The 16,027-nt window shown below is 41.4% G+C and overlaps 1 protein-coding gene across 1 annotated transcript in view; it reads left to right on the forward strand.

Moving 5' to 3' along the window:
* Positions 1–16,027, forward strand: part of cfap54 (cilia and flagella associated 54) — a 527,984-nt gene that overhangs the window by 332,833 nt on the left and 179,124 nt on the right. The window contains exons 49-50 of the mRNA XM_087999737.1: positions 7,337–7,387; positions 11,431–11,614. Of these exons, the coding sequence (XP_087855863.1) occupies positions 7,337–7,387; positions 11,431–11,614 (235 nt within the window). The remainder of the gene's footprint in view (positions 1–7,336; positions 7,388–11,430; positions 11,615–16,027) is intronic.

Consider the following 16,027-nt stretch of genomic DNA (forward strand, 5'->3'; position numbering starts at 1 on the left):
CAGAGCTAACCACTGAGCCCAGTTGACAACTGAAAATGATCTTTTGGACTGTGAGCAGCAACTTGCTTTTTTGTAAACTGTTATTTGCTTTTGAGAACAGGTCTGAAAATTAATTGCACGTTGTTTTTATTACAAAGTACTCTATAGATTCCTTAACTCTGGAGAGGCCTTATGCTTGAGCAGATAGCAAATGCTGAATGGGACATGGTGTGGGGCTGGTCAGTATGGCAAGGAGAGACCAGAATTTGAACATAGAACAGTACAGCACATTACAGGCCCTTCAGCCCTCGATGTTGTGCCGATTTTTTATCCTACTCTAAGATCAAACTAACCCTACATTTTTCTATCATCCATGTGCCTATCCAAGAGTCGCTTAAATGTCCCTAATGTATCTGAGTCTGCAACCACTGCTGGCAGTGCATTCCATGCATCCACTATTCTTTGTAAAAAACCTCCCCCGGCCATCTCCCAAACCTTCCTCCAATCCCCTTAAAATTATGCCCCCTCATGATAATCACTTCTGCCCTGGGAAAAAGTCTCTGGCAATCCACTCTATTTAAGCCTCTCATCATCTCGTCCACCTCTATCAAGCCATCTCTCATCCTTCTTCGCTCCAATGGGAAAAGCCCTAGCTTCCTCAACCTCTCCCTCAACCATGTCTTCCTGGTAAATCTCCTCTGCACCCTCTCGAAAGCTTCCACATCCTTCCTAAAATTATGCTACCAGAACTGAACACTGTATTCTAAGTGTGGTCTAACCAGGGCTTTATAGAGCTGTAGCATAACCTCGCGGCTCTTAAACTCAATCCCCCTGCTAATGAAAGCCAACACACCATACACCTTCTTAATAACCCTATCTACTTGGGTGGCATCTTTGAGGGATCTATGGATGTGGACCCCAAGATCTCTCTGTTCCTCCACACTGTCAAGAATCTTGACTTTAATCCTGTAATCTGCATTCAAATCCGATCTTCCAAAATGAATCCCTTCACATTTTTCCAGGTTGATCTCAATCTGCCATATCTCAGCCTAGCTCTGCATCCTGTCAATGTCCCGTTGCAACCTACAACAACCCTCCACACTATCCATAACTCCACCAATATTCATGTCATTGGCAAACTTACTAACCCACCCTCATTCAAGTCATTTATAAAAATTACAGAGAGCAGAGTTCCCAGAACAGATCCCTGTGGAATACCACTGGTCACCAAGCTCCAGATTGAACTTTTTTTTTGTACTGTTTGAGCCAGGAAGATTGTACCCGCAGAAACTACCGGACAAAGGTTTGATTGCTCCTTGGTTGTCCTGTCAAGTTCAGAGAATAGAATCTCAGTTATAAGAATTAAATGAACATTCCTCAGAACCCCCTGGAAGATATGTGAATGCATTGATTTCATGAGAAACCAAGGAAGATATAATCCTTTGTGCCAGTGAGGTTACAGATCATGGTCTCTGCTTGTGAACTGGCCATTTATGTTTTTCTTTATTCCTTATCCCTGAACTGTGTCTGCCTGTTTGTCTGTCTTGTGTGAGTATGGGTGCTAGAGTTCGAGGATTGGGTTGAAATCTTAGACCTTTATTAGATTACCTTGTTGTTTAACTTCACTCTGCTAAATATGCTGTATTATTTATAGGTTTTTTGTTTGAGCTATAAACCTGATATCTAGTATCAGTTATTCAAAGTCTGGTGCTAGTTATTGAAAATGTCGGGGTAGGAACCATGGGAGTCATTTTGAGGGTCATTGAAAATTTTTATTTTATTGTGTGGTAAATACTGTGTGGTAAACATGAAGACTGGTTTGATTTGGCTAACTATCTCTGTGTTATCACACTCTTTCACCAAAATATTTAATAAACAGATCACTAAGTGATCAGTAAGATTGAAGAAAACCATCAGTGAAATAAGGTCTAGTTTCCACTGGGAAAGTTATGGGGTTTATGATGGAGGAAAACTTTGTCAATGCACCACTTGTAATGAGAGATGATGAACTTAATTTAACTGGTGAAGATCTCCTCAAGATTTTCGGATGTGCTAATATTTCAGTGGCCTGTTCCTAGACCATCCCCATTGCTGGTTTATAAGGATAGGAGAACAAACTGAGCATTATTAGTCTGTTTGAGTGTCAGCTTGACTCAGTTGGGAGGGTTTTATTTCTGTCTCTAAATGTTATGGGAATCTCCTACCAGAAACTAAGCCAACAATCTAGAATTCCACGCAGTATTAAAGGTGCATTTTCAGAACTTTTTCAAGTTGTGATAATAATCAAAGTCCATCTCCCCAGTTTACATAAAAATCCCATAAGACGATTTGGAGATTGCTTATGTAGCTCTGGCAGATATAACACTGTCGAGATTTCTATTCATGGAAATTTTCTGTGCTAAATCCAACTGTGCCATTTGCCCATATTACAACAATAACTGCATGTTAACAATTAATCAACTTGATAAATATAATTTCTCCTCTATTGTGAATCCCTTGGTCTCCAGGAAGACTCTTTCTCATGGATGTTAAGGTAAAGTGAGATGTCAGTGAGGGCTGTGGGTTCACAGATGATTAATGAACTTAGTTTTACAAGCTCTCCTGCATTCAAGATGGAGAAGAGCCAGTGTTAGACTGGAGTGGACAAAGTTAAAAATCACACAACACCAGGTTATAGTTCAAGAGGTTTATTTGGAAGCACTAGCTTTCTGAGCACTGCTCCTTCTTCAGGTGGTTGTGGAGTAGGACCATAAAATATAGAATTTATAGCAAAAGATTACAGTGTAATGCAAGTAAAATGAAATATTTAACAAACTTCATTTGTTATTAAATCTTTCATCTTTTAGAGTTGATGGGATATAAGCCTTTGAGAGGGTCCACACACACTGTCTCACATTCACACATTCACACCTTCTCTCTCCTCTCTCTCTTGCTCTGTCTCTCGCTCTCTCTCTCTCATGCATTGCCAATATTATTCTCGGATCTTAACACCGCATCCATAAGTTGTCTTACCTCCAGCACTTCAGAGAAGCCTAAGTGTTTCATTCAATAACAGTATATTTTTTGATTTGATTTTTACTGTCACATGTGTCTAGGTACAGTGAAAAATTTTGTTTTGCATGCAGTACAGGCAGATCATGCATAAGGGTAATAGACGAGAGAAAGGAATATAATGTTATGACTGCACAGAGGTGCACAAAGAGTGAGGTCAACATTTAATTTGAAATTTGAAAGTTTCATTCAGAAGTCTAAGAACAGTGTGGAAGAAACTGTTTTGTGTTTAAGCTTTTGTACCTTTTGCTCTGCCGAAGAGATTGGAAGAGCTTATAAGTGGGGTGGGAGGGGTCTTTGAATATGTTTGTGCCTTTTCGAGCCAGCAAAAAGTATAGACAGAGTCATGGATGGGAGGTTAGCCTGCGTGATGGACTGGGCTGTGTTCATAACTCTGTAGTTTTTTACAGTCTTGGGCAGAGCGGTTGCCATACCAACCAATGATGCATCTGGATAGAATTTTTTTTATGCTGCATCTCTAAAAACGGTTAAGAGTCTGTATTTTCTTAGCTTCTTGAGGAAGAGGAGGCATTGTTGTGCTTTCTTGACAGTCGCATCAACATGGGTGGATCAGGACAGATTGTTGGTGATCACCATTCAAAGGAATTTGACCTTTCAACCACCTTCACCTCAGCTCCATTGATGTAGATAGGGGCGTGCCCTCCACCTTGCTTCCTGAAGTCAATGATCAGCTCTTTTGTTTTGCTGACATTGAATGAGAGATTGTTATCTTTATACCATGTTATCAAGTATTCTATCGCTTTCCTGTATTCCATCTCATCATTGTTTGAGATCCGGTTTACAGAAGTATTGTCATCAGTGAACTTGAGTTAGAATGGAATTTGGACACACATTCATGAGTGTGCAGGGAGGTGTGGAAGGAGCTGAGTATGCAGCTTTATGGGGTGCTGGTGTTGAGGATTATCTTGGAGGAGGTGTTGTTGCCTATCCTCACTATGGTCTGTGGGTCAGGAAGTCGAAGATCCAGTTGCAGAAAGCGGAGCAAAGACCAAGTCCCAGAGTTTGGAGATTAGCTTGGGTGAAATTATAATGTTGAAGGCAGAGCAGTACTCAATAAGTAGGAGCCTGACTTGGATATCCTCATTATCCCTTGTTCCAGGGATGTATGTTGGGCCTGGGGAATGGCATTTGCTGTTGTGACAGTAGCTGATTTGCAAGGAATCAAGGGAGGCTGTGAGACTAGAGCTGATATGAGCCATGACTAACCTCTCGAAGTACTTCATAATTATGGAGGTCAGGGCTTCTGTGCAGTAGTCATTGGGCATGCTGCATGCATTTTCTTTGGTGGTCTTCTTGAAGCAGGTGGGGACTTTTAGGTCATAATAAGAAAAGGTTAAATATGTCAGCAAATACTCCTGCCAGCTGGTGTGCACAGGATCTGAGTGCACCATTGGGGACTCCATCTGGACTTGTCAGTTTCCATGGGTTCACTCTCAAAAACACCGATCTGATGTCTGCAGTTGTGACTGAGGGAACTGGTGCATCCAAGGCTGTCTGGGCAGGTTACCACATTTCACTGACTTTCTGTTTGAAGTGAGCATAAAATGCATTGAGAACATCGGGGGAGGGCTGTATTTTTGTTTGCTATTCTGCTCTGCTTCACTTTGTAGCCCGCTAACGTCATGTCGGCCTTGCCAAAAATGGTGGGTGTCTGTTTGGTTAGTTTGGAAATCTAGCTTAGTCCGGTTTTGTCTCTTGGTGTCTCTGGTGGACTTATAGAGGTCATATCTGGGTATCCTGTAAAAGTCAGGGTTGTCTGACTTGAACACCACACAGCTGGGCTTTCTATTCATTCATGTTTTCCGGTTAGAGAACATTCGGATTGACTTCTTTGGCACTCAGTCTTCTATATATTTGTTAATGAAGTCTGTAACAATACTCATGTATGTTGACCACTGAATTCTTGAATATGGACCAGTCCACAGATTATAAGGAATCCTGTGAGAGTTCTTCCACTGCCTCAGAGCTTCTACGTTGTGTACTGGGTCCTTCCATTTCAATTTCTGCTTGTAAACTGGGAGGTGGAACACATTGTTGTGATCTGATTTTTCACAGTGGAGATGGGGTATGGAGTGGAAGTCATCTTTGATGGTTGTGTAGCAATGGTCACGGATGTTTGGCCCTCTGGTGGGATGGGGATTTACTATAGTATAGTTTAGCATCAGATCTCAATTCTCAAGAACCCAAATTCATTTGCCATGAGCTGAGCTAATCCACTGGATTTGGTGGGGTACCTCCACCAATATCAGCATTTAGGTATCAATTACTTCTGAGATATGGGAATTGAGAGATATTTTCTGACATTTCACTGTGATTTTTAATTGAAAATATTAGATTTGAAAAATTTCAGCATTATTTTGTTGAGCACCTTTGTCTTCCTGGTTTTCAGAACAAATCCTGTGCTTTCATGGACTTTGGTGAAAAAATAAATCAACTATCTGTTAAGTGCTTCATAGTGAGTACTATCTTATGCATTGTCAGCATGTTGTGGTTTAATTACAGAAGTGGTCCTTGTCTTGATTTAGGTTGAAAAATTTACAATCTGTATGATACGTTCTTACCATTTCTGGGCAGCCTGTCAGTAGGAAGCCGCAGCGTTACTACATGAAATATTAAGAATAGTGTGGGTGAATCTCACAGGTTGAGTTGACTGCTGTATTGACAGTGACAAAGAACTGTGGGGGAGCCAATTTGTCATACTCTTATTTGCATATTGCCATGCAGAAAGCAGATGACCCTTTTGTGAACCTAGATGGGTAACCATATCACTACAGCACCTTAAAGGATGTTTGATTTACTGAGTCAAATGCCCTGTGAGATTGAAGAGACCCATGTACAAATAGATGTTCTGTTCTCTATATTTTGCCTGAAGTTGGTGTGCTATTATTTGTTTAACTGGCAAGTTGGATGCCACAGAGGAACAATGGAAGAATTTCCTCTGCAATTAGTGAAAGTTGATTAAGAAGTAATCTAGCTAAGATTTCACCGTGTTCTGCCCCTGTAATTACTATAGTTTGACTTGTGTCCTTTCTTTGAATAATGCAATCATCATAATGTCTGAAGTGTCACTTGGATTTTCTTCATTCTGCCCGAGCTTCACAAATGTGTCATCTCTTCCATGCAGGGATATTATCAGAACCAGAATCGTTGTTTTTCATCTGGTTGGTAGCATCTATTATTTCACTGAGCAAGAGGTCATCAGCTCACTTCTTACTGAATGTGCCGGGAGGTACTTCATTTCTGGTATATGACAACAGTGGAAATGTTACAAAGTGCTCTTTTTAGTGAGTGTTGACATAGGGTGGCACAGTGGCTCAGTGGTTAGCACTGCTGCCTCACAGCACCAGAGTCACAGGTTCGATTCCAGCCTTGGGAACTGTCTGTGTGGAATTTGCACGTTCTCCCCGTGTCTGCGTGGGTTTCCTCCAGGTGCTCCGGTTTCCTCCCACAGTCCAAAGATGTGCAGGTCAGGTGAATTGGCCATGCTAAATTGCCCATAATGTTAGGTGCATCAGTCAGTGGGAAATGGGTCTGGGTGGGTTACTCTTCGGAGGATCGGTGTGGACTGGTTGGGCCGAAGGGCCTGTTTCCACACTGTAGGGAATCTAACCTCATCTAATCTTTTTCAGGAGAGACTTTCTATCTTTGAATTTTACTAGTGTTAGTCTGTGTTGAGGGTCTTTAGACTGCTTAGACTGCATAGAAAAGGCTTGCATGTCAACAAACAATTGAATTTCTTCACTACTCCCTGTCCATAATTATTTCTTCAAATGCCGCCTTCTTTTTTAAACTTGCATTTTGGAGGCATGGTAGATGAACTATTCTTTTTCTGTGGAGTTTGAAACCAGTTGCCAGGTTTGGAATGCTGTCTATTAGTCAATGAGTTTACGTACACTACATGTACACCACTGTCATCAAACCAACTTTTGTGAGTTTTATTAACATGTTCTAGGATTATTTTAGGGTCTTTTCACAAATTCATTTCTAATGACAATCCCAACTGTGTGAATTCTGCATTCTCTTTGATTTTCCTTTCCATAAGTCTGTCTAGCCACCTCTATGTTCTTTAATTTGTCTGTTTTCATTAGAGCTCACAGTCTACTGTTTATCTCTTTGCACTCTCTTTCTTTTTCTGTTTCATGTGACATAAGGTTGATATCTTGTATAGAAATTATAGAAATGTTAGTCTTCCATGTTATAATGTTTATATTGAAATTGAAGAATCTTCTTCGATAAGATGAACTCCATGAAGCCAATTGAAAATGTAAAATATTTTCCTTTGTAGGTTCACATCAGATTTGATCAATCAAGAACTCTCTTGACTGAGAATTTGCTGGTAAGAAATAATCCACATTACTGAGGTAGAACTTGATTTTCCTATGATAGATCACAAATTTATTTTGCTCTTGGAAGATTGTAAAGCTGGGATAGCAGCATGTGTTATCCATCCCTGCTGGTTCAAGTTCTTAAGAATTTCTTGATGGCCAGACCAAGCCGGAGAGTCAGGTCAGCTTTTTTGGGTTTTAACGATGCATTATTCTTCATGGTGTTAACTCCTAATGTACTTGTATTAAATTTACTTTTGCAAGTCATGGTGTGATTTGAATTTCATATTTTGGGACTCTTTTGCCCTGTACTGTAACTACTACACTACCCAGGTTCAATGAATTAGCAAGAGTGAATTAGAAATAGCGACCTGCAATATTGGAGCATTGGGAGGTATTCGAGGGTGGTGTGCCAGAGGATTCAGAGTAAATGTGTCACACAAAGATGGGTGGAATACTCAAATTTACATGGTGTCTAGATCAATGAGCATGTCATGTAAGATGAGGCAGAAATGGAAAGATTTTGTGAGATATCAAGAACTAAGTACTGCAGATCGCAAAGAGGAATATTGAAAGGGCAGGAGTACAATCCAAATGGAAATAACAAAGACAAAGTGAGAGCATGAAAAAATATCAATAAACAGAATTAAGGAGAACCCATGAAGAGTAAGAGAATACATTTAAGAGTAAGAATCATGGGTTATCTATTGGTCTTTTTTATGTAGAGGTGGAAGATCTGACTGTGGTTCTGAATAAATACTTTGAATTTGTCTTCACAAAATAGGGAGGTGATGTAGGAATTGTATTTGGGGAGGAGGTTTGTGACATATTAGATATGATGAACATGGGGAATGTTAAAGGAATTAGACCCATGAAAATGGCTAAACAACAGGATCAGATGAAACGTACTCCAGGCTGTTACAAGAAGTCAAGTTGGAAATAGCATTTTCTAAATATTATAAATATCTAAAGATGAAGAAAGTGTAGGGATATGACAAGTGTGTGGGGCTGTGGTCAAATATGAATTGTTCCTGTGGGAGCAGTGCTGACATGATGGATTAAATGGTCTTTTTGTGCTGCAACAATTCAATGATTCTATGAGTTTAGAGGGCCTTGTCAATATGGCATTCAACTTTTCTCGATCATTTTATTTTGAGCAGAGAGCCAACTTGATTATGTTTTTTTTCAGATCATCAACTGGTATCAAAAAGAGTTTGTTTGGAACTCAAATTAGAGTTCCACTTACTATGACCAGAGAATGTTGTGAAACAAACAAAATATATTTGGTGTTTCAATCTGTAACACCCTCAGATCAATAAACATATTAACATGATATCTGGCTGTCCTTGCTCTTAGCAAAGTTATAAATCATGCAACACCAGGTCATAGTCCAATAGGTTTATTTGGAAGTACTAGCTTTCGGAGCGCTGCTCCTCCATCAATTGGTTGTGGAGTATAAGATCGTAAGACACAGAATTTATAGCAAAAGTTTACAGTGTGATGTAACTAAAGTTTTATAATGAAAAAGACCTGGATTGTTTGTTAAGTCTCTCATCTTTTAGAATGACCATGTTGGTTTCAGTTCTTGCATATGTAAATCCCAGAACATTTTTAAAGTTACATTCTCAAGTAAACTTCTTCAATAGGTGCTATGTGGTTCCAGATAATGCATAGAAGATGTGAGGTGCCCTGTATGAGGTTGTCTGTGTCCCAATGTTCAGACTGATTCCATTTCTAAAAAAGACGTTTACAGAATCTTACATGGATTCATGCAGTTTTTGAGCAATATAAAATGTAATTCTTCAAGTACAAATTCACCCCACAAACATATGTGTGCGCGGATGAGGGGAGTGGTATGAGTGTCTGTGAGAGAGAGTGTGTATGTGTGTGAGTGTAAAGGGATATAAGCCTGTGAGAGGGTGTGTGTGTGGCTGAGAATGTGGGAATGTGTGAGCATAATAGGAAAGCTTGTGTATGAGAGAGGCTTTGTATGAGTGCATGGGTGTGTAGGGGTGTCTGTGTGTGCGTCTGTGTGTAGTGCAATGGGGTCACCTGTAGTGTGATATGAACCCAGCATCCCACTTGAAAACATCCTCATGGGTACCGAACTTGGCTATCAGCCTCTGCTAAGTCACTTTGCGTCGTTGCCTGTCCTGAAGTCCGCCTTGGAGGATGGTCACCCGAAGGTCTGAGGTCGAATGTCCCGGACCGCTGAAGTGTTCTCCAACTGGGAGGGAACACTCCTGTCTGTTGATTGTTGTGCGGTATCCATTCATCCGTTGTCATAGCCTCTGCTCGGTCTCGCCAATGTACCATGCCTCAGGACATCCTTGCAGTGTATGACATAGACAATGTTGGCTGAGTCACATGAGTACCTGCCACATACATGGTGGGAGGTGTCCCTACGTGTAATGATGGTATCCGTGTTGATACTCTGACATGTTTTGCAGCGTCTGCTGTGACAGGGTTGTATGGTGTTGTCCTGAAAGCTGAGCAGTTTGCTGTGAACAATGATCTGTTTAAGGTTTGATGGCTGATTAAAGGCAAGAAGTGGAAGCGTGGGGAAGGTCTTGGCGAGGTGCTCATCCTCATTGATAATGTGTTGCAGGCTGCGAAGAACATGACATGACACCTATTGTTAAAGTTTACTTGAGAATATAACTTTTTTAAAGTTCTGGGATTTACAGATGAAAGAACTGAAACCAACATGGTCATTGTAAAAGATGAGAGACTTACTAAATAATCCAGATCTTTTTCATTATATAATTTCAGTTACATCACACTGTAAACTTTTGCTATAAATTCTGTGTCTTATGATCTAATACTCCACAACCACTTGATGGAGGAGCAGCGCTCCAAAAGCTAGTACCTCCAAATAAACCTGTTGAACTATAACCTGGACTTTTAACTTTGTACCTCCCAGTCCAACACTGGCACCTCTAAACCATGACTTGTGCTTGGCGATGTGTTTATATGTTAAATGTTAATCGATTGTGCCAATTTAATGAATATGTCATTGTTTTTTTTCAATTCACTCACTCGTGAGATGTGGGTGTCATTGATTGGGCCAGCACCTTTTGCCTATTCCCAGTTGTCTTTGAGAAGTTGGTATGAGCTGCCTTCTTGAACCACTGTAGTCTACATGCTGTAGGTTGTCCCACAATGCCCCTTAGGGAAGGAATTTCAGGATTTTGACCCAGTGAACTGACGGAATGCTGATATATATGTGACAGGCTTGGAGAGGAACTTGCAATTTGTGGTGTTCCAACTGTCCTTTTCGATGGAAATGGTCACTGATTTGGAAGGTGCCCTGCAAGGATTTTTGTTGAATTTCTGCAGTGCATCTTGTAGATCATAGATACTGCTGCTACTGAGCATTGGTGAAGAAGAGAGTCACAAATGGTGCTGAACATTGCATAATTATCAGTGGACATCCCCACTTCTGATCTTATGATGGAGGGAAGGTCATCGATGAAGCAGCTGAGGTTGGTTGAGCCTCGGACACTACTCTGAAGAACTCCTGCAGATATGTCCTGGAGCTGAGATAACTGACCTCCAATTTCCCACAAGCATCTTCCATGTATGACTCTGACCAATGGAAAATTTGTCCGCTGATACCCATTAATTCCAGTTTTGCTGGGTTTATTAAGAATTAAACTTTCAAGTGTTTAACAAACAAGATTCAATGGCATGACCATACTAGATTGGCCATTAATTATTCCAGACAATTACCCAAATAAGGCAGTCAAGATTTTGCAATATTTTTATTTATCTTATTCCAATAGAAAACTAAATCGCCACTTTGGAGCTCCTGATTCATAGTTACATAAAACCCCAGGACATTCAGCCCAACTGATTTATGCTATTGCTTATACTCCCATTTGAGCATCCTCCCACTCTATTTATCACCTCCTATCCTGTCCCTATATCCCTTTATTTCTTTGTCCCTCATGCACGTAAAAAAGTAACACTCCGTACTCCGTGGCCTGTGATGAATTGTGCATGGATTTACTATGTTGCTGTAATACTAAATCATCTTATTGTTAATTCACAGGCAGTTGAGTATTTACTCAAGATACCTTTACCTTCCAACTTAGAAAAACTTTATGGTCCTTATCTTGTGAAGAAATTTGAGCTTAGCCGGACCTACCTTGCCATCAAACTTGCTGAAACTATCAACCACATCCCAGAAAAGGCATCAATTCAATGTTCAACTGATTCAACCAGTTCACATGAAGGTAATTTTGTATAATATATACAATAGTATTTTTAATACTTGCTTAGTAACTATTATGTAGAATTACATTTTTGCAGCACAGAAGTGGCTATTTTGCATTCAGGTGTATGTCAGTAATTATGCTGCACACAAGCCACCTCCCATTCTCTTTAGAGACACTGGCCCAGATTTTTGACTAAGGTCTCCAATTTCTGAAACTCGAGCCTTCCTCTGAAGCCCATGTCTGCCAAATCTAATCTCTTAGAGATGTGGGTGGGGTGCCGTTTTGCGAGCTGTATTGTTGTGTGGGTGTTGAGGTGGACTAGTTAGAAGGCCTACCTCAGTTCTTGAAGAGAGCCACATAGGTGTGTGCTTATACTGCCAAACCTTATGCATTACATCTGTCCTACCAATCTCCCTTCCCACCTCCCCTCCCTCACCACTCCCCAATGCATTATGCCCATACGTCATTTCCTACCTCTGTGCTCCCATCAGGTCTCATCTGTGGCGTCTTGCAACAATGCTGTCCATCCCCACTCATTGCCCCACGTCACTTCACACCTCCATGCCCCTGTCATGCTGGGTTACCACCATTGTGGTCTTTACCTGCTCAGTCAAATCTCATCTCTGCAACTCCCCCCCCCCCCCCCCCCCCTGCCGGATCCTCCATACCCACTTCCCCAGTATTTAATATGATACCTCAGGAGCTATTGAAATGGACATAAAAACCTTTCTGAAAATCTAATAGCTTTGTTATTTATGCATACAATTTTGAAAAAAAAACTTTCGTTCATCAAACCCATTCCAAATTTAAAAGAGTGGTCAAGTGGAACAAATGAGTTGCGGGTTATTTGGATGGTTGTAGAAACCCTCGCCGGTTCTACTGAGCTTAGGGAACACCACTTGAGTGAAGGCAATTGTATAGCCTCACTCAGGACATATTCTGATCAGAAGGATTCTAGGTCAGTCCACAGCAAAACCCCAAAACAAAGCCAAGCCCCAAACAAATGGTTAAAGTTTTCTTCAGGATCCAGGCCAGCAAAAGGCCCCACTAAACTTAAACTGAGTTAGAGAATTGATAGGTTGGTGTACAAGAGTGTGCACACCTTGGAAAATCCACCTACATCTGGTTGGAACAGTTAAATTATTTAGTTACATCTAAATCAGAACCAATCAAAATATTGGAGCTTCGGTCTTTGCTTGGGCTGATGTATTATTATAGAAACGTCATACATAACCTGGCCTCCATCATGGTACCTTTGTATCAACTCTTTAAAAAAAAGGATTAGCCTTCCAAATGGTTATATAACCAAGCCATAATTTTCAGGAAGGTGAAGAAACAGCTCACATCCTCTCAAGTGTTGGCACACTATGACCCTGAGCGAGATCTGGTATCCCTGTACAGCATTAGCTCATTGGTGGCCCTATGGACAGTTGAGAGTGTGGTACTGGATAAGCACAGCAGGTCAGGCAGCATCCAGGGCCCAGTGGAGAGGAAAACCCAATAGCATATCCATTAAGACTTTTGCTAATGTAGAGCATAAATATGCCCAGATAGAGAAGGGAGGGTTGGCGGTCATATTTGGAGTCAGGAGGTTCCACCAATATCTTTGCGGATTAAAATTTGTAATATTAATGCACTGCAAACTCCTGCTAGGTTTACTTAAATAGCTTCAGGCCAAATTCAGCAGTGGGCTCCATTACCCAGTGCATATAATTCCTATCGGGGAGGCCAAGTAGCAAATTTGGATGCATTGAGCTACCTCCTCCTGATAGAAGCACCAGTGGTACTGGAAGAGTCTGTAATGGTTTTAAATTTTCTGCATACAATTCCAGTCACAGCTGACAATATCAGACTTTGAATGCAGAAATATCCAGTCCTGGCAAAACTGCAACAGCTGATAGTGATGGGGGATACCAAAGGGCCACCACAACCAGAATTGAAACCTTTTTGGACCTGGAGAAACCAGATCACAGTAGAGGACGGCATATTATTATGGGGAGCAAGAGTGCTTATCCCGAGCAAAGGTCATGCCCATTTCCTGGCTGAACTCCACCAGGAGAAAATGAGGGCTGCAGTTGCTGGAGATCAGAGTCAAGAGTGTAGTGCTGGAAAAGCACAGCAGGTCAGGCAGCATCTGAGGAGCAGGAGAATCGACGTTTTGGGCATAAGCCCTTCCTCAGGAAGCCCTTCATCTTCAGGGGTTTCCAAAATGAAGATGTTGGCAAGAATTTATTTCTGATGGCCAGGCTTGGATGCAAATATAGCTGCGTTAGTGGGGCAGTGCCCAAGTACCAACAAAGAGAAAAATTACTGCCAGCAGCTCCTCACATTTGTGGGAATGGATGGGTAAACCCTGGATGCCGTTACATGTTGACTATGCAGGTCCTTTCATGGGCTCAATATTCTTATTCAATTTTGGATGCCCACTTGAAGTGGCTGGACATGTGTAGAGTTCATTTGTCAAACATATAGACAATGATAGAAAAACAGCTGACATGCTTTACAATACACGGACTCCCGGAAGAGTTGGTCACAGATAATGGGCCATCGTTTACGAGCAGGGAATTTGAGTATTTGCTAAAGTTGAATGCCATTCGACGTATAAGAATAGCTGCATACCATCCATCATCCAATGGTCTGGAAGAAACGGCAGTCCAAACTTTGAAAGTAGATTTAAAGAAACAGCTGACAGCTTCACTAGGCACCTATTTGATTAGAGGACCACCCCTCATGCAAATATAGGGATAGTTGTGGCAGAATTTCTAATGGGGAGAAGACTACACTCTGGGTTAAATCTGATCTTGCTGGATCTGGGGCAGAGGATGTAATGGCATCTGGAATGTCATTGCTGGACACAAGATTCCACTCAGCGAGAGAAACGGTTTACGTCAGGGGCTGAAGTTTGGTGTAGCAACCACAGGAATGGCCCTGCATGGGTAAGAGACTTGGTCAATGTGAGGTCAGGTCGAGTGACGTGTAAACTTTGGGTAGGTGCAACGGTCCTGAACAAGCATGAAGACCATATGAAAACTGTAAATGATGCTGGAGCAAAACGTGTCCAGCTCCTTGACAGCCTTTCTGATTGTTCAGGAATCCATGGGTTCTCCCTCTCCCTCAAGCATTGAAGGTACCTCAGAATCTGAGATGGACATGGTGGATGTCACTGCTTCGATGCCTTTGCTACCTGAATAATAGAATTAATTTCTTTTGAGACACCCTGGGCACAAGAGGTGAGCTACTGTGTGTTACATGTTGCTTATATCAGAGGAACTTTGAGTTGGTACTAAAATGCCCCAGGAGGAGCTACATAAAAAGAACCAGCCATGTCCTTGGACTTAGAGGGGGATGGTTGTAGTGATTGTAATTTCAACCAGGTGGACCTCATAGAATATGAGTTCCTTGATTGGGGCTGGTAACTTGGTCCAATCAGGAAGCTCTGGCAGACAGATAAGAACAGGGTCAGAAATAAGCACTACCGCACTTAGGTGGTAGTGTGGGGGTTAAATTATTAAAAAGAGAAAAAAAAGAGAAAAAAAATATAAACAGAAAAAAAAAGAACAGGGTCAGAAAGGTGTGGGGCCTGGCTTTGCTGCTTCTCTCCCTTGTAAAATTGCTGTTGTATACAGCTGTAAATGTTAACTGTTTTTTGTAAACTGTTTTGTAATTGTTTAATAAAATAATAAAAAAGAACAGGGTCAGACATCCTGCTCACTCTGAGGGAACTGGATCAGTGTCAAGGACTCCATTTTGTGTCAGAGAGGGGACTGACTCTGAGCTGGCTGTCCACATACAGTGTGTTTCTGCGGATGTTGGCTCCTGTTTGTTTTTGGAGGAAACCTGAATCCTAAACTGTGTGAACCATATTGTCAGTTTGTTAACTGGTATTTCTTTCTGTTGAGGACTGACTTCTAAACTGGCTGATGTAAACAGTCAATGTATTACAGGTGTAACTCAGTTCTCATTAGGGAACTGCAGTTTCACTGATTGGTTACAGCCCATGTGTTACTCTTTTCGCCTTCATTTTGAGAAAAGGACAATGTTGACTTTGTGGTAGGCTGAGCCCTTGCACACTGGTTTTCTTTGTTTTTTTTAATGTGTTTTCACTTTTTTGGTGTTTGGACTGAACCCTTGTGAGAAAATACACCTTTCCAGATGAGCTGATCCTGTATGGGTTGGCCTGGCCCTTTGTGGGTGACTAGGCCTCTGTAAAGACTGAACACCTGCATGTGTGTGTGTGTGTGCTGGGAGGTGAGAAATTGCTGCACCCTGGAGTGGACGCAACCCCTGTGAGTTAACTGCACCTTTACAAAGTACTGTGTTCCTGTGAGTGAGTCTGGTTCTTTGGATGGACCAGACCTCTGCAGAGACTGAACACCTGTGTGTGTGCTGTGGACACTGCCTTTGGGAGTGGACCAAAACCTTGTGAGTTAA

This window comes from Chiloscyllium plagiosum, unplaced genomic scaffold, assembly GCF_037043375.1.
Source record: "Chiloscyllium plagiosum isolate Xiang-an unplaced genomic scaffold, Cpla_swu_hap1 HiC_scaffold_23, whole genome shotgun sequence".
NCBI classification, from domain to species: domain Eukaryota; kingdom Metazoa; phylum Chordata; class Chondrichthyes; order Orectolobiformes; family Hemiscylliidae; genus Chiloscyllium; species Chiloscyllium plagiosum.